An 18,191-nucleotide genomic window follows, 5' to 3' on the forward strand; every position below is an offset into this window, starting at 1 on the left:
CAAGCAGGGAGGGGGCCGAGGGGTGAGCCAGCGGGGGAGGCTGACATCACCACAGCAGCAGCCCTTTAAACCCCCCACTCAGCCAGCGCCCCATCCTGTCTGTCCAAGTTCAGACACGGAGAGCTCCTTCCCTCCTGCGAGGCCCGAGGAACCCCTGTAAGTGCATGCACGCCTGGGTTGGAGGGAAGGTAGGCTAGGGCTGCGCAGTAGCAGTGGGTGTACTGGGGACAGGGCCCTCCAGGGTCCTGGTCTCCAGCTCCCTGGCTGGAGAAGGCCACCCTCTCTGTCAGCCTGCATTCCTGATCTCCAGATGGGGAAGTGGTCCTACTTGATGGCAGGGATGAGGTTGCTAGAATCCCATAAGGCTCAGACTGGGCAGCCCCAGGCTGGTTGAAATGTTTAGGATGACTTGGCCGATGTGGAGGGATTGATGGTGAAGACCCTGATGACTGGGGTGTGAGGGGGGGCTCCCTGTGTTCAGCCCTCGTCACGCCTGTGGGGTGTGTGATGGGCTCGAGGTGTCGGGTTAGACATGAGTCTGGCGTCCACCTGGGAGGCTGTCCAAGGAGGCAAGAAGGTGTGCAAGTACACCCGTGCTGTAGAGCAGGGTCCCGCGGGCGGGTACCAGGGCCTGAGCAGCAAGGGAGAAGCCCCAGGGAGCCACTGAGGCAGCGGGGAGGGCCACAGGCAGGCGTGGCAGGGTGTGGGGACCTGCACTGCACGAGAGCTGCCTTTCTGGACACATGGCTCCTTCCATCCTCTGAAAATGGGAGGTGACCCCATTGCAGGCAGAGAGGTGAGGGGAGGGCCCTGCAGGAGCTTTGCAGTGTTGGCCTGGGTGGGCCTGGGATCCTGGGCCCTTCCCGAAGGGTCTGGCAGCTTCCCCTCAGTGGTTGCTATCCAAAGGGTACCAGTGACTGGGGCTGCTCTTCTGTCCCCAGAACTGAGATAAGCCCACCCTCCTGCCATGTCAGAGATCCACAGATGCTTGCCACTGTTGGCTGTGTCTTCTTTCGAAGAGCGTGGGGGGCCCAGCGGTCCTGGAGAGACCACTGGTTCTGCTAGTTTTTCAGGGTTCCTGCTGGTAGCAGGTGCACACTGCCCCTTTCCAGCTGGACTTCATTCTTTCTCTTGGGGAGGGCAAGCTGACAGGAGCCACGGGGCAGGAGGATCAAAGCGCAGCCAGGCTGTCCTGCTTGTCCTGTCCCAGGAGGCTTTATCTAGAAAGGCCTCCGGGTGGCTTGGCTGGCAACCCTCTCCCTCTTCTCTTCCCAGCAGCATCAAGGTGGGACTCGGAGGTCTTGGTCAGAGGACTGAGAGGGATTTCTAGGGATTCTCGACCTTCAGACTCTTCACCAGGAGGGAGAAAGTTGGGGGTGGGGTGGGTGGGGTGCCTCTCATCCCCCTTCCCTGTTCTGATCAAAATCCAAATACTGTCTCTAGATCTAGGGATGGCAACTTTGTGTCCCTGTCACCGTGAGCCTTGATACCTTCACTGTCTGCTCTGCATCTCCTAGACTGAAAACTGGTGTGTGTGTGGGGGGGGGCACTCCGCTTCAGTCCTGTTCCTCGCAGACCCGGCCCGCTGTCTGGGAGGGAGGGCAGATGGGAGGGCAGGGTGTGGAAGGTCATGGGTGCCTGGACCCCAGCGATGAACGCTGCCTGCCTGGGCTGGTGGGGTGAAGGCTGAGCCGGGGCCAGGATGAGGGATGGGCCGAAGCCACTTGGTCCCAGTTGACTTGGCCCCCCAGTGGTTGGGAAGCAGATGTAAGACACACAGCAGGGTGGGGAAGGGAGGGGCTGGGCAACAGGGAAACAGAGCAGAGACTGCTTTTGGATTCTCTGGTGTCAGCTGGTGGGGGAGATGGGGTGGTGATGCTCAGAGGTGGCCCAGTCCTCTGGGGCTTTTACAAATCCAAGAGAAGTGAGTTGCTCAATAGCTGGAATTTAGAGGAGTCCATCTCATGTTCTTTGTCTCAAGCTTTGCTATCCCCTCAGGGGATGGCTTGGAAAAGGAGTGGAGGGCAGAGTGGGAAGAACACTGTTTTTGTCCCTGGGTCAGGGGCTGGCTCTCCCAGGTCACCACCAGGAGGCGGCTGTGGGAGGGAGTCAGGGACAGCAACTCGGTGAAGGCAGAGCCCTCTGAGATAGTAACATCCTCCTCAGCGCCCGGATGGGGAACTCGAATGCAGGAAAGCTGTCAGCTGTGGGGAAGGAAGGGTAGCGCTGCTGACTGGGGACCCTGGCTAGTGAGGACATTCACTCTGTTTCCACGGTGGTGAGCGAAGAGAGGGTCTGATTCTGGCAAGAGAGGGAGTCAGGGAGGGTGCTGACTACGCCTGTCCTCAGACCATTCTCTCCCTCCTGACCTCTGACCTCTCTGAGGCCAGGCGATGGGTCTGGTGTCATTTGGTCCCTTTCTCGGAGGGCTCGTCCAGGGAGCTCTGGGCACCACCCCCGGGTGACACCTGGAGCCAGGTCGTGTTCCTCCCGACCAGCCACACCTGCACAGAGGCCTACCTCACCGGCCCTGCTCCTGCAGCCTTCCGCCCACATTACGGGGCTCTCCAGAGCAGTGCCAGCCCAGGCCCTCAGGGCAGCCGCTGCTGCTGGTCTGCACAGGGAAGGGGCTCCCCATCTTCTGGCTGGCAGGTTCTTGGCTCTGGGATATCCCTGGAGGACTCCGGCCCCTCCCTTACTCAGCTACTGCAGTGGCAGGAGCCTGCGGGCACAAGGGAAAATCCGGGGGTGCATTAGTTCTCTCTGTCTCCTGGCCCACCCGAGGAAGTGCAACTTCTTGGCCAAAGGCTGGTGAGTTTTGCTGGCTTCCTAGACCTTGCCAGCGGTGGGTAAGTTTGAGCCTCTTCGGCAGCGGCAGGCCAGAGGCGGAGCTGACCTGGCAAAGAGCTGGAGTTTTGGAGTTCCAGCTCCGGGGCTGGAGGATAAAGTGGAGGGAGAAGTAAGGGAACTCTGTAACTTAAGGCAGAACCAACAAACCACCTCACGCCTACCTGGACAAAGAAACCTGCTGCCTTATTTTGGCGCTGGGGGAGGGGGCAGCGTGGCCTCCTCTGGAAGGCATCTCCAGTGCCCCTGTGGCCAATCTTGGCAAAGAAAGAATGCTCTAGACCCGCGGTTGTCAAACTGGCCCATATGCTAAATGCAGCCTGCTGTTTGGGTCAGTAAAGGTTTATTGGATCAAAGCCGTGCTCACTAGTTTACATATCTGCTTTCATGCTCCAATGGCAGAGACCATATGTCCTGCGAAGCCTAAAATACCCACTACTGTCTGACTGTTTACAAAGTAAGTTTACTGACCCTTGCTCTAGACTTCCAAAGATCCGGTCTCCCATTTCTCTGGTCCCCAAGTTCAGAGAGGCTCCCTGGACAGAGGGGATGATGGGCAGTGCCATGAAAACAAAATGAGGAAACCAGGGGAGGTAAACAATGTCTAGGACGGATGGGCAACCCTGCCCTCTAGAAGCTCGAAGGCCTGCCTAGCACAAGCAAAAGCAGAGCTGTTTTCTGATCCTCTGACCTTCTCCCTTCTCTGGCCGGTGCTGCTTTAGCTCTCTCACAAAATGGCCAACAAGGGTCCTTCCTATGGCATGAGCCGCGAAGTACAATCCAAAATTGAGAAGAAGTACGACGAGGAGCTGGAGGAACGGCTGGTGGAGTGGATTCTAGTGCAGTGTGGCCCAGACGTGGGGCGCCCGGACCGCGGGCGCCTGGGTTTCCAGGTCTGGCTGAAGAATGGCGTGGTGAGTGGCACCCTGGGAAGGGGGGCTGGGGCTTCGCCACCCTGCTGAACTTGTGGGGCAGGCACCCCGAGCTGAGTGCCAAGCTGCATTCTATGCCTGGCAGATTCTTTGCAAGCTGGTGAATAGCCTGTATCCTGACGGCTCCAAGCCAGTGAAGGTGCCCGAGAACCCTCCTTCCATGGTCTTCAAGCAGATGGAGCAGGTCGCTCAGTTCCTGAAGGCAGCTGAGGACTACGGGGTCACCAAGACTGACATGTTCCAGACTGTGGACCTCTTTGAAGGTACAGAGAGAAGAGGGGTGGAGGAGGTGGGGGGCGGACAGGAAGCTGAGGCAGATGGGACAAGGAATGATCCAAGCACGCCACAACAGTCTGCAGGGTGGGGAATGGGATGTGCCAAGGGAATGCCAGCCGTACTCCCAAGGGCACCGTAGGATCATCTACAGCCTTAGCCCCTGGCTTGGCCAATTTTCTGAGAGGCGGGGCAGGCCCTGCTGTGGAGTCCTGTGTACGTGGTCCTGAAGTTCACCCCTCATCCCTTTCTTTCCTCTCACAGGCAAAGACCTGGCAGCAGTGCAGAGGACCCTGATGGCCCTGGGCAGCTTGGCGGTGACCAAGAATGATGGGTACTACCGTGGAGACCCCAACTGGTTTATGAAGTACGTGACCACCAGGGGTTCCTTGTGTGCTAAGCTTGTGACTCTGTGTGAGATGGCAGGTGGCCTGGGCTGACGGTTAAGCCAAGGGAGGTGGGGCAGCAGGTGGCTGGAAGGTACAAAGTGAAGGTCTAGGCTAGGGGGCAGATGGGTCCCTGCTGCTTGCCTGCATCTCTGGCCCATGGGGTGAGCTAGGTTAAGAAAGCAAGAGAAGTGAGATGGGGACACGGGATCAGGCTAGGAAGTGACAGAGGAAACAGAACAGAGGTGGAAACTGTGCAGTCCTGGTGGGTCTTTACCCTGGTCTCCTGCTTCCAGGAAAGCCCAGGAGCATAAGAGGGACTTCACGGAGAGCCAGCTGCAGGAGGGCAAGCACGTCATTGGCCTACAGATGGGCAGCAACAGAGGGGCCTCCCAGGCCGGCATGACAGGCTACGGACGACCTCGGCAGATCATCAGTTAGAGGGGGAGGGCCAGCCCCCGGCCCTGCCCTGCCCCAGCTCGTCGGCCGCAGCCATCCTGCCTCGCCTGCCTCGCCCACACCCGTGTAGTTCCTTCAGCCCCGGCCAAGCTTCGAGGCTCCGTCACTGAGCAAAGGTGACCACACTTGGGCAGCTCTCCCCCACCCCTCAGCCTCAGCCCAACTTCTTACCCCAAAGCACCACTCCCCTAACCCTCCTCCCAGCTCCCCTACCGTCTCCCACCGTCTTTCCCCATCCTGGGCCGGGCAGGGGGACGTGGGCCGGGGGTAGCCGGGCAGGGGGCAAGTCTGCCATCCTCCTTGGCAGCAGATGCCCATGGAAGGAAACCCAGCCCAACCTGCCCCCATTTTTTTGCTGGAATATGTTGGGGGTTGAAATTCAAAAAAGAAACAAATACATACATCAATCTTTTCTCAGGCCTGGCTGGCAGAGTTTCATTTGCCCCTGTCACTTCTGGTTCCGGGAGATACAAGCAGGCCAGAGGCAGGGAACATTTACCTGTGCCCCTGGCCGCCAGTTCTGAAGGCCCCTCGAATTCCAGGACCCCAGGGGGTCAGCTTCCTTCAGAGGCCCAGGCAGAGGAAGGAGGAGAGTGAATCTTGGGGACCGGGGACCAAAGGCCAAGAGGAGCGACTTGGCAACTTTCATGAGCTCTGGGAGGCAGACGGAAGGGGGTGGGGAGCAGCAGAGGTGCGTGGAAGGTTTTTATTTTGGAAAAGCTGTGCAGAAAAACATTCAACCAAATGGTGCCGTGAAAAGAGAAACCCAAATCTTAAGCATTAAAAAAAGAAAAAAATTTAGATCAACCAACTAGCTCAGAAGAGGGGAGGAGGCCAAGGCCGGGAGGAGTCACAGCCAGTCAGGCAGACGGCTGGCCTCCAGTGGGTAAGGCCATTTCCCTGAGCGCTTTGCAGAGGAAGACAGGGCGGTCGCAGGGCTGGAGTGGCAGTGGCTGACCCCTGTCATAGTCCCGCTGCAGACCCAGCAAATGAAGCCACGCAGGCTCTGGAGAGCCGCACCCATCTGCACCCATGCGCGGCTTTTCCAGGTGCATCGTACCGATCCTTCAGGATGGAGGGTTGGGGGGGCGATGGTGAAGGAGTCAGGGGTGTGTTCAAGGTTGGCTTCTAATCAGGGCTCATGGAGGCAGCTGCTTTTAGGGCCAGTGTGCTGGGCTGAGGGCTAACTGCTATACCAGTAGGTCCTGGGTTCCAGGCGGAGGCAGGAACGGGAGGGAGGGAGAGGAAAAAACTGCTGTTTCTAGGTTCTGGGTCATTAAAAGGACAGGCGTATATCCACGGGCTCTTCCCAGCCTTCACCTTGAGCCCTCTTCCGGAGGGACCCCAGTGACGTTTCTGTGGACAGGCTCTTCGGGCCTTAGCAGGCCCCACCCCACCCATGCATGGGTGAGGGTCCCTGTGACCCACATCACCAGCTCGCCCGGGAGAAATGAGGAGAGGAGGCAGGCCTGCCCAATGGGGGGGCCGAGCCCTTGTCCAGGACCTTCTCACCAGAAGCTCCTGTTCAGTCGGAGGAAGACCCAGTGGCTGTGGCCACACTGTTCTCCAGCACGATTCCTCTGTCATTGCACCTTAAGAAGGCCCTCGCCTTCCCTGAGTGTAGTCAGAGGGTGCTCTTTCGGCCTGTGAATTCCTGATGTTAGTAGCATCAGGGCTGCCTTCTCCCCAGAGCTCCCGGGACTCGGGAGCAGCCTTCCAAGCTTTCCCGGCATTGGAAAGGAAGAGCCTGTCTCATGTCGACTCTGTTGGGCCTTGGGTCAGCAAATCTGCTCCTCTTTCCCCTGCAACAGGTCTGGGGCTAGGTGATGATGAGGGCAGTTCAGGGTACTCCTGTCCTGGGACAGACCCCAGTCCCCTCGATCCAGCAGGTCTGGGGCAAGGAGATCGGACGTGGTGGGAGGGCCCTCACTTTCTGTCTCCACTCCATCCGGATCCTTGCTGTTGCAAAGTGGCACGGATTCTAGTTCTGTCCCCTCCTCCCTAGCTTTTTGGCTTCTCTGGGGCCAGAGGCAGGGTCCACTCCTACAAGCTCGGTGAGAGGCCACATTCCTCTGGCTCAGGTATATTTCCAGCATGTAGTAAACGGTCCAGAAGATGGTAAAACTGCCTACCAGCACCAGAGTCTGGGGAAAAGTCAAGCACCCAAGTTAGGGATGGTTTCCCAAAGCCTGTGGCTTTTCTCAACCCAGAACAAAGAGCTCAAAGTCTGTCACCTTCCAAGGACTGCCTCTCCCACACCAATGCGCTCGCCCCCACCCAAGGAGCCCTTGCCCTCTTAGAGCTAGCTAGTCAAGCGGGGACCCAGCCAGCTCCTCCCAACCCCTCACTTCTCAAGTCACCTGGAGTCCCCCGGCCAGGACTAATCCCCCGCGACACTCCTGCCCGCCCACCTACCTTGAGGGTGTTAGGGGTGATGGTGTAACCGTCTTCCTCGGGGATTTTCAGCCCGGGCGGGCAGGGCAGAGTGAAGCCATCATGCAGGTATTTTCCACTCATGGCACTTTCTAACAGTCTGAGGAGAAGAAAAGAGATGAGGACGTCCTCCTGAACTTGGGACCCCCTTGCCTTCACCAGTTCCCCCACCTCACAGCTGGAGAGGGTGGAGGCCCCGCAGCAAGAAGGGGCGGGTGGACTGTGGGTTCCCGGGGAGGGGGAGCTCCCTATGGGGCCTCTTCCGGTCCCAGGAGCTGCCTCCCCCGGGCACCTGCATCTGGCACCTACCTTTGCCTGTCCGTGATGTCCACTGGACTCCACACAGAGCCATACAGGGTCAGCTGCCATTGCTGTAGGGTGCCGGCCTGGAGCATCTCGTCTCCTAGAGCAGCCAGGGGGCAGTCCGTGAGCCCTGCCCTGTGCTGGCCGTGCAAAGAGCTGAGGCCCTGCCCGCCCCGCCCCGAGGGGACTCGGCCTCACGCTCTGCCGTCTGCCATGGGGTTCTGCAGATGGGCCTCATGGGGGGCCCTCTGGGATGGAAAGGGGGAGGCTAAAAAGTGTGACTCTGAAGCAAAGACGTCCTGCCTTTCTTTCTTTCATATTTTAGGGTTTCAGCTGGGATTTTGCTTTGGAAAAAAAAAAATGTCCTTCTACTAAATTAAAGGTTTGAAAACCACCAGGCTAGTGAGCACCTAACTTGCCTGGAAGCCAGGAGAGCTGGGTTTGGTTTCGTCTCCTCACTGGAATATTGTGTGACCTTGCACCAGTCACTTCAGACCTCTGGGTGGGCCTCAGTTTTAAAAACAAAACAAAACAAAACAAAACAAAAAACAAAAACAAAAAATGGTGAAAATTAGTCCTGCCCTTACCTGCCTACCAGGGCTGGTCGAAGGATGGTTATATGTGAAAGGACTTGAAATGTGGTTTCAACAAGGAATTTTTGTTGCTATCCTGAGGAAAAATGGATCAGTCACTTCTCCAAGGAATATGAGAGGCAGTATCAACGAACAATTTTAGATTTCGGTGCCCATATTGTCAGTGGGGTGTACTTGGCATCTACCCTGTGGGTCCAATGGCAACCCTATGTCTTCTCCATGGGACGGTTTCTGCGGGGGCTCAGCTCCGGAGGGACCAGACGGAAGGGCAGGCAGGCTTACCTACATCCCTGATCACAAGTCTGTAAGTCCCCTTCGCTCTTTCCCCCCAGCACCGCACAGTGGAGAAGGTCCAATCATTGAAGCCATTGGGATCTCTGGAGGGAAGAAAAGAGTAGAACACCTGGAAGGTGTGGGGCAGGGAACTGACCCTCTGCCCACAAACACGACTTCCTCACTGAAGTGGCCATAAAACATGGCGGTCGTGGCCTTAGCCACAGCTACTGGGGGGTGTGGCATGAGGAATCCTCAAGTGCTGTCCTTTCCCCGGGGCCCCCATGAGATGAGGGACTTGGGTCAGCATGTGCTAGTAGGAAAAGCAAATGTGGAGAGAGCACAGGCTGGGGAGCTCGGCAGAGCTAGGCTTCCTGTTACTTCCTCAGGCGCTTCCCAGCTCTGTGACTTGTTTCCTCGTTTGTAGAAGGAGGGTCAAGTCTCTCTCCTCTGCATCGTTCTTGTAAGGATTAGAGGAAGTGTTTGTCAAGTGCGGTGCTTAGCACACTGTAAGCAACTTCTACGAACCAGGTAAGAAAGGGCTTCCCGCTGCCATGGTCAGCCAGTGCCGAGACAGCTCAGGACAGTGCCAGCGTCTGCTTTTCCTGTATCTTTTCCTTGCAAAGACCCTTGTGGCCAAAAACAGCTCAGAAGGTGCGGGTGGGCATACGTACGAGTCCATGCTGCGGGGGGCGCCGATAAGGGACATCATGCCACTGGGGCAAAACAGTTTCAGTTCCAAGCTGCCGCGTCGTGGATGAGTGATGGAGACTGTCACTGCGACATGCTCCAGCGTCTTCAGCCCCGACATCTCCAGGTCCGTCCTGCTGACTGTGGGAAGTCAGGCTGGGCAGCTGGGAAGCCAGCCCCCACAACACTTACGCCCTCACTTCATCCCGACACACGCAAAGGCACACACTCACTGAATCACATACAAACACCTAACGCAGCCCTAACTGGGACCCAGTGCAGCCGAGTAAATGGAATGTTGCGGCTGCCTTCATGGGGCTGACAATCTGGCTTAGAGTCTCGTTGGGAAGATCACATAGTCAAGACACAATGTAAGAACCAAACAAAGCAGCTTCAACCATTCGTTCATCCGAAAAGAATTTACAGAGTACCTCCTACATTTCAGGCACGGTACTAGATGCTGGGGGTAGAAAGGTAAGTTGGACATGATCTCTGCCTTCTACCTGCAAGTGGACAACGAGACGGCGTGAGGAGTACGGAACTGAGGCTAGAACAGAGAGGCTCGAGGCACAGGGCAGGGCGAGCCTCCGCAGAAGGAGGTGAACTTGGGGTGGTAGAGAGTGCTGGTAGGCAGAGGAACGTTCCAGGAGGGAAGACGGCCCAAAGATGGGGGGGGGAATGAACAAGTTTCCTATGGAAGGCAGTACAAATTTCTAAAAAACTATTCGAGTGGATACACTTGGAGGAAATGATGCTGAATGAAAAAAAAGCCCATCTCACAAGGCTACAGAGCGTGACTTCCGTTGTGTAATACTCATGAATGACAAGCGTGGGGACGGATGCCAGATGAGTGCTTGCCGGGCATGAGGGATGGGGCCGAGGGCGTGGGCACGGCCACAAAGGGGTGACACAATGGAGTCTAGTGAGGCTGGGGCAGTCTGGATCTTGGTTGTAGCGGAGGATACACGAGGCTACATGTGTGGTAAACCTGCAGGGAGCCCCGCCCCCACCCCACCCCATACGCTCGTATAAATAAGACGGCGTGTCTGACCAGTGAGATCTGAATATGCTTCACGGACCATAGCAATGTCCTTTTACTGGTTTTGATACTGGACTGGAATTGTTTCAGACATTCACATGGGAGAAGGGTGCGTGAAACCCCCCGAACACTGCTTTGCAGTTGCCTGTGAATCTACAGTTATTTCTAAACAAACTTTAAGAAAAACACAAACGGCTGAAGTGGAAGACTCAGTCGGGGAATATTAAAAAATTAGGTGGCAAGGAGAAACAATTCTTTCTAAAGCACTTCTTCCACTGATCCATTCCAATAGGCAAGGCGGAGACCAGCACCTCCACTTTCCAGGGACAGCATGAACAGCTACGATGGAAGAAGGAAGAGGAAAGGCAAGGCTCGAGTCTGTGACACCACCTTCTGTCCTTCCCAGACCCTGTGCCCGCTGGCCTCCTGCTCAGAGCACCGGCCCAAGTCATCCACTACCACACAGTGCCCAGAGGACGGCTGTCCCACGTTGTGACCTCATACTGTTTACCTCCTCGTCCAGCACACGTCAGCACCCACTTCCATGACCACGCCCCGGGGCCTCACTTCTGAAGGGTTTAGAAACTCTCATTGTGGGTTTCATCAGATAAACAATGCAAATTAACTGACGACCAATCAGAAGAGTAGTTGAGCAAAAATGAACACAAAGAAGCTGCCACACTTCCTGATAACGTGTTGGGAATACCGACCTAACCGACCTAACCCCTCTGGGTATAGACGTGTGCACGTGTGAATGGTCTTCCATTCCAGCTGGCCAGTCGTCAAAGCCAAGGTCCCACCTTCTCTGAAAACAAGGACATCACGTCTCTCCACTTTCTTCACTCCCTTCTTGATCCCTTCCTTCCTTTCCTTGCACACCATCCAGCTCCCCTTTCCTAACGGCTAAGATCCCGCAGCTCGGCTCTCCAACACCCTCTTGTTTACTCTCTCAAGCTCCTTTGCTTTCTTTTCCTTTCACAGCAACTGGCTGGCCAGAGTCCAACATCGGACCAGCCCCATTAGCCATCTTCTTGGCTGAATCTTCTTGCTTATGTCTTTCCTACTACAGATGAAAAACAAAAACAAATAAACCCTTTCTCAACTCTTCACACGTCCTTTTGCCCACCAGTGTGAAGGACATGCGCTCTGGAGCCATCCGGCCTGGGTTCAAAGCCCGGCTCAGGCCTGTCCTAGCTCTGAGAATCGGATTCATTTCCTTATCTGGAAAACTTGGATAGTAACAGTACCTACTTCATAGGGTTGATAGGAAGATTATATTAGTTCATACACATAAAGTACTTAGAACAGTACTGAGTATTAAGACCATGTAAGTATCGGATATTATGTCTTTTCCTTTACTGGTAAACTTCTTGGAAAAGATGTCTACATTCACCGTCTCTACTTCTTACCCTCCCATTCATTCTTAACATTTTTTCCTGTCAAGACAGTATACGTGGTTTTAAAAGTGAGGGGACAATTTCCTACCCCATTCCTCACCATCTTCATGAGCCACTCCCCAGAAGCAAACACTTCTTACTGCTTTTAGTTGTTTTCTTCTGGGATCTATCTTCATGTTTCCAAATACCAGGCATGTGTGACTATTTCCCGGTTCATCAGTTTTAGACATTATTTATCGAATTCTAATTACAGCAGATGAGGATTTAATACCAAACACAGACCTTCTTCCTACCCTGCCCTCCCCTCCATCCTCTCAAAATAATTACATCACCATTTTTAGTTAGATTAATATTTTGTTTCCTTACTATGACCTTATAAATGTTATACGGAATTTAGCCAAGCAGTACATAGTGATTACATTTCATTTTCTGAACAATTTGCTGATGTCCCCTCTAGAGTTAATAATTGCCCTGTTGTTTGGTTTACTTCAACTCACGTACCCCATCACTCATTCTTTCCAAACTGCACAGAACCACCACATAACCTCTCTGAAAGCTATTTCTTCAAATGAACAAACAATCCGAAGCCCCCTCAGGTCCACCTTCCCCCAGAGACCCCATCTCTGGCTCCCTGTCTCCCAGTCCTGTCCGTTACCCTGCTGCTGGGTTGGGTTTCTGTCCCCTCTCCGTCTGCACTCCCTTTCTCTCTCCCCCATCCTCTCCTTCCCTTGGTTTATCCTTCCTTCTGGAATCGCTGCCTCTCCCAGCAGTTTCAGACAATGTCTGAAGGTGCCCTCCTTCTACCTTCCCGTAGGATAATCAGTTTGGCTGGGTTTGAGCGACGGGAAACAAACATCCTCAAGATTTGGAGGGTGGTTGTTGTTGTTGCTGTTTTTCTAAATGGCCAGTGATCCCTACTAGCCTGAAAAGCCAGTTGGAAGCTCTAAGCATGGGTGGCGTTTTGTACTGGTAGGCTTCCCTGAAGTCGGTTGGCCTGGCACCTGACTGGTTCGTGGAGGAGCCCTCCATATCCGTGTCTCCAAGTCTTTCAATGAGGGGTCCTTCCGTTGCTCCAGAGAGGAGCCTCTGATCTCCTGGCTGCCAGGGCCCTGGGATCTGGGCAGCTGGCGTGGAGGGGAGGGTCTCCCCCTCACAGTACACGCCCTATCTCTGGAAAATAAACTTCCCAACTCCTGCCGGCATAAGGAAGGGACATCACCTGGCTGCCAAGGACGGGAGAAGGTGCCCCGGAATCTACCTTTCCACTGATCCCTATTTCCCACCTCATACCTCATCTCTGTCTCCTGGAGCAAACGGGACCTCTAGGTCCTGAGCCTGTTGGGACTCTGTGGCAGGAGGGCTTATTTCTTAGTATCACCCTTGAAGGCATTTGGTATGCGATTTTCTCAGCCCTGCTCATTTCTCCATTTCCCATCTTCCAAACATGTGATGAAATCTCTCATTTGCTGAGGCCTCTCTCCCATTCTCTTTGGCCTTGTGCTTACGCCATTTTTATTCCTTTATTCTTATTTGGGTGAGGTTTTGGAAGAAAGTAGAAATAAGAGAACATAACAATTTGCCATCTTTAACCAGAAATCTCCTGCCTCCATGAATTATTCAACCAGGTGCGATGGAGCTTTTGCCCCTGTGAGTACCCGGAAACGGTTCTCGAGGGCACCAGGGGCCTGTGCGGCAAACCCAGGGCCGCCCCTTCCATCCTTGTCTCCTTGCCCTCTCTCATGGAGACAGCCCCGAATTCCCGCGATACCTCCTCCTGACTTCCTCCTACCCCCCACTGGCCCATCTCATCCCTCCTGTTTTCCTCCAGAAGCATCTTTCCTTAGCCCACACCTTTAATGTGGTCCGTGTCCCAGGTCCTCTTTTGTCATTTGTCTGCCCACCAACCCTGGGGACCTCATTCTTCCCCAGACCTTTTCTTCCCCTTTTACGCTGGTAACTCCCAAATCATGGCTGCCAGTCTAGACCTTTGAACTTATTTTGTCAACCGCCTTCTGGCCATAACCTTTAGATGTTGCCCCGAGCAGCCTCAAACACAGCTGTGCCAAATTCCCAGCCTCAGCCCTTGCCCAGATCTGTTCTTTGGTCTGGGTTCTTCACCTCATTTGATGACAATACTGACTAGACAGTTGCTCAAGCTTAAAAACTTAGAAATCTTTTTATATGTTAAAAATATAAATGCATGTATAAATATATATATATATATATTCTTACTATAGAAAATTCCAGGCATATATAAAAAATAGAACAGATGTTCTCAACACATAACTCCAATAATTATCAATATATGGTCAATCTTTTTCATCAATGGTCACCACTTCTTTCCCTTCCCAGAGTCATGTGACAGCATCCCCAGACACCCTGCCAGCTTACCAGCAGACACTGAGTCTGCAGCTCTCACAGACAAGGGACTGCTCTCCCTCCCCGACCAGCAATGGGTGACAACTTATCTTGAAGGCTCCCCACACACAGACTTCCAGGTCAGGTCCAAACTCCTTACCAAGGCACACCCAGGTCTACCTGGCCCTGCCCCTCACACCCCTGCCCCAGCCATACCATGTGACTCAAGGCTCCCTGAAACTCTGTCAACTCTTCACATGTGGCCCCTGCTGTCTGGATGTCCCTCTCCTCACCCCTTCCCCCGGCTCAGGTCAGTCACTGGCTTCTCCGAGTGCCCTCCTGTCTTCCCTGGGTGGCAGGCGTCTCTCTCCAACACCCATGTCATCTCTGCCACAGACGGGGCTGCCTTCCCCCTACCAGACTGTGAGCTCCTGAGGGCAGGGATCCTGTCTTATTTCTGGATCTCCAGAACTTGACCCAGTGCCTGGAAGGAGGTGGGTGTCGAGTTTGCAGAATGAACGAGGGAATCAATTGAGAGACATTTCACAGAAATACGTGAAAGCCTCCACAGCAGGGGAACAGACAGGGAAAGACCTGGGGAGAAGCAAGGGAGACAGAGTGGCTGACAACTGCAGAGCTTCAAGGTGGCAGTCTAGGGAATGGCAATGGCTCTGATGGAAAATGGGAGAAACCTGGAAAGCAAGCTGGCTTTTGAAGGGTGACAGTGAAATCCGGAATGTTGCCTATGTGACATGCCATGTGCTGGTGGGATACCCAACAGTGCACGCTGATGTAGGCACGGAAAGCTGCAGGGAGATATAGGTGGCATGCTTGGAGGAGAGCGTTAACGTGGCAGACAAGGTCTCACAGAGAGTCAATGCCATGTTCCAGAACATTATGGAATAGCATGGAATCCAAAAAGAGCCCCTCGAGAGACCGTCTGTGTGAGGATGTGTGCGGAGCCATGCCACATGCCTTTCTGGTTGGTGTGGACAGAGAGGCTTGGGGGCCGCGCACGCGGGGACGCTAGAACCAAGCGCGTTACTACATTAAATGAGGGAATACTCAGAACAGTGCTTGGCTCGTAAAAAGCACTCAAGTCACAGTTGATGATTGTCTGATTATTATTTGGCCTTTGGTAAGTTGGGGTCTTTTTCAGCTCTCACCCCTTGGCCAGAAGATCTCAGGGCTTCCTTTGCTCGTGATCTTATGGAAAACTATGATAATCTCTATCCCTCCCACTGGTAAGGGATCAGAGGGATTTCGAGCTAAGAATCATCTGTGGAGAGGTGGTAGCTGAAGTCATGAAAACTGCTGCACGGTGGAGGAGAGACCCGCGGGAGGAGAGAGAACTGCAGAGGAGTCTGAAGAGGCATTCACCGTCTGGGAGTGGTGACCGACCGAACAAACGACACGAGGACCCCAGCGAAGAAGCTAGGAGAGGGTCCTGGAGCCGAGGAGGTTGTGGAGGCTGCACAGGCGGAGGCCGCTGCCGGGGCCCCATGACGAGGGTCAGAGCGGGAGAAAGGTCAAGAAGGATGAACTCTGAACTCGCCTCTGGGCCTGACCAGGAAAGGGGGCACTGTGAGCATGAACTGGGTCTTCAGTGCTAGAAAGAGGGGGTGATAAAGAGAGCAGTGGCTTTAGTTCATTCACTTTGAAGAGTTCCAGGCTGAAGGCCGGCAGGGACTGTCATATGTTTCTCAGTAGGTGAGTGGAGGAAGTGTGAAGGCAGCAGGAAGGGTGAGCAGAGGAGGAGAGGCCGGTGTGACAGGGAAGGCACAGAGAAGGAACAGGAATGATTCCTGCCTAGGCAGAGGCTTAGCCAGTTACACTCAGGCTGCACACAGGATAAAAGGGTAAGTGCAAGAGGTTTCAGGAAATTTCCTGAACACACGCAGACTCTCTTGTGTTTTAGACACTCCTCACAAACCCCGTTGTCCCTCCTACCCTCTGGTAGAGATTTCAGACCCAGAGTCAGATCTAAAGGAACCAAGCGGCACCGATCCCGTGTCCCCCACATCCTCTGTCTGGCGCCAGCACTGCACTGCCCAGAACGGCAGCCACTGGCCACGGGAGGTTAAATTTAAATATAATACAATTAAAACTTAGCTCCTCACTCACACTAACCACATTTTAAGTGTTGAATAGCCTCACACAGCCAGTGGCCTCTGAATTGAGCAGCACAGACAGAGAACATTTCCATCGCTGTGGAAAGTGCTGTGGGACACCACTGCTCTCAAGTCTTAGCAGTACTGCACCTCCCCTCTTCTCAGTGGCGTTCAGCTCCCTCCACCTTATACAAAGTCCACTTGGAGCCCCCAGACACCGATTCACCCAGGTCTTGGAGGAAAAGACCACAGGGGCATGTTTCTGGAACGTGTAGGACTGAGTTGTTCTAATCTATATTAACTAGACCCCCTTCAACCTCCAAGCATGCCCCCAAGCTTGTACTTTCTGTCCTGTCTGCTCGGGGGTAAATGGAGTCACAACAGAGGGGAAGACACCTTTGCTGACCTCAGAAAATCCCACTGTCCTGCCGGCTGTCCTCCACACTAGCAAAACTGGGTCTACACCTCCCTTTGCTTCATCCTCTCTTCCCACTACCCCATTTCCCACTCTCCTCGGCCCAGGACAATGTGTCCTTCCTTCTGTGCTTCCTAGTGACAAACGAGTGGTTGCCGGGGAGGTGTGTCACGCGTGCTGGGGCAACGTCCCCTGGTGAGTGGGAAGCAGAACAGGGCGAGGCTGGAAAGGCTCCCCAAAACTCTTCTAAGTCAACTCCCATTTGACAAGTACGACTCTGCGTTACTTTGTTACTTAAAGGACAGTGGGGAGTCCTGGGTGAGAGGTCCCAGTTAAAAGGCACACTATCTCCAAGACCCATCAGTGCAAAGCCTGGAGGTTCCAACTGAACTGCATTCCTGGGAATGTTCCTTCACTTCTCTGCCTTGGCTGATGCCCTTTCCAAGACAGCATTCCTTTTACGGAAAACGCGATGAACCAGGCCCATGGATTTTCTTCCACGTAGAGGGAAGCTGGGCAAGTGCCGGACATGGTTAGGGAGAGAGACAACGGAACCCTTCTCAGGGAAACCTCCACCCGAGGGAGGCTGCCCCTGCCCCTCCCTTCTGGGCTCCCTTCTTTGGCCATTCCGCCTCTTGTTCTTGCTCTGGTTTGATCACTTTCCAGGATCAAATCGGGGTAAGCGAGGACGGAGTTCTAACTTGGGCCCAAAACATGGCATGCTTCAATCTTCACAAAAAGTAGCAAGTAACTCTGCCTGGCAAAATTCTTCAAGGGGAAAAAAAAAATCCCCCTTGGAGCTGGGAGTAGGGAAACTCTCACACGGGAACTCGGGGGAATCTGCTGACAGAGGCACAGGCATCCCGATCCAGCTTCCCTCTTCTCTGGGAAGAGGTTCAACCTCGGTGCTGGACACAAACCCCATCTCTGACCCTGGCTGTGACGGAGGCGGGGGCAGAGGACAGACAACTGCACCCCAGGGAGATGTCCGCATCCTCCTGTCCCGCCCCCAAACACCCCACCCAACTTCTGTATCACACAAGCTGGAGAGTCAAAGGAAGAGAGTCATTTACTTTATCCAAAGGCCACCGGGCTGAAGAGGACTGCCTGGAAGTTCCTGGCATGGAAGTCAAAGCAGCATCTTTCAAGGCCTGCCTCGTCTGCTCAAGTCCCAGTGCCACTCCCCCCCCCCCCCCCCCCCCCNCCCCGCCGTTCTAACCAGTTGCTCGGCAGCTCCTTCCACTACTAGTAACTCAGGAGAAAGGTCTTATTTAAGCAGCCAGGGGGCCAGCCAAGTCAGAAGCAGCAACATGTCCTAAAATGGTCAAAGAAAACTCCACAGGTCTGGCTGGAGCTCAGCTCCTAAAGGAAGGGGGCAGAATCGGGCAGGGACGATGAGTTTGACTTCCCCGGCACCCCGCCCCAAACCTCAGGCCCAAGATTAACCCCTTTCTGCTGACTACTTACCATTCCACAGGACCTCCAGTGAGTGGGGGGACAGCGGGATAGCCTTGTTCTCTTTTAACACGGGGCTGACATAGGAAGCTAAGTAAGGGACAGAGGTCCAGATCTATTAAAGGAAAGGGGTGGTGATGAATGAACAAGATGACGGCATACTCTCATCCACTCAATCTTTAGGGCTCAGCTCTTCTTATCTTTCCTCTCCTCATGACCTCCTTTCA

At 54.4% G+C, this 18,191-nt stretch overlaps 2 protein-coding genes across 5 annotated transcripts in view; one reads left to right on the forward strand and one right to left on the reverse strand.

Moving 5' to 3' along the window:
• On the forward strand, nt 1-5,224 carry TAGLN (transgelin). Of its 2 annotated transcripts, none has more exons than XM_002919490.4 (5): nt 1-156; nt 3,570-3,761; nt 3,865-4,042; nt 4,317-4,419; nt 4,735-5,224. In XM_002919490.4, the coding sequence occupies exons 2-5, from the start codon at nt 3,582-3,584 to the stop codon at nt 4,877-4,879; spliced, it is 606 nt and encodes a 201-aa protein (XP_002919536.1). In that variant the 5' UTR covers nt 1-156; nt 3,570-3,581; the 3' UTR covers nt 4,880-5,224. The 2 variants fall into 2 exon arrangements, with proteins under 2 accessions (XP_002919536.1, XP_034521724.1); XM_034665833.1 differs by lacking the exon at nt 1-156 and adding an exon at nt 1,444-1,528.
• PCSK7 (proprotein convertase subtilisin/kexin type 7) overlaps nt 5,000-18,191 on the reverse strand; it is a 25,525-nt gene continuing 12,333 nt past the window's right edge. For 2 of the 3 annotated variants that reach the window (XM_034665827.1, XM_034665829.1), the window contains exons 12-17: nt 17,977-18,079; nt 9,174-9,330; nt 8,509-8,603; nt 7,640-7,733; nt 7,313-7,430; nt 5,000-7,041 (exon numbers count right to left, since the gene is read on the reverse strand). In XM_034665827.1, the coding sequence (XP_034521718.1) occupies nt 6,676-7,041; nt 7,313-7,430; nt 7,640-7,733; nt 8,509-8,603; nt 9,174-9,330; nt 17,977-18,079 (933 nt within the window). In that variant the 3' untranslated portion in view covers nt 5,000-6,675. The remainder of the gene's footprint in view (nt 7,042-7,312; nt 7,431-7,639; nt 7,734-8,508; nt 8,604-9,173; nt 9,331-17,976; nt 18,080-18,191) is intronic. The other variant, XM_034665830.1, reaches the window with a different exon arrangement.

Source organism: Ailuropoda melanoleuca, chromosome 8, assembly GCF_002007445.2.
Source record: "Ailuropoda melanoleuca isolate Jingjing chromosome 8, ASM200744v2, whole genome shotgun sequence".
In the NCBI taxonomy this organism is placed as follows: domain Eukaryota; kingdom Metazoa; phylum Chordata; class Mammalia; order Carnivora; family Ursidae; genus Ailuropoda; species Ailuropoda melanoleuca.

What these genes read in the sequence shown, in the direction of transcription:
- TAGLN (XM_002919490.4), top strand. Translation starts at nt 3,582, where the DNA reads ATGGCCAACAAGGGTCCTTCCTATGGCATGAGCCGCGAAGTACAATCC. An exon ending in GACTGTGGACCTCTTTGAAG is followed by an intron (nt 4,043 to 4,316) that starts GTACAGAGAGAA and finishes TTCCTCTCACAG; the next exon opens with GCAAAGACCTGGCAGCAGTG. An exon ending in GACCCCAACTGGTTTATGAA is followed by an intron (nt 4,420 to 4,734) that starts GTACGTGACCAC and finishes TCCTGCTTCCAG; the next exon opens with GAAAGCCCAGGAGCATAAGA.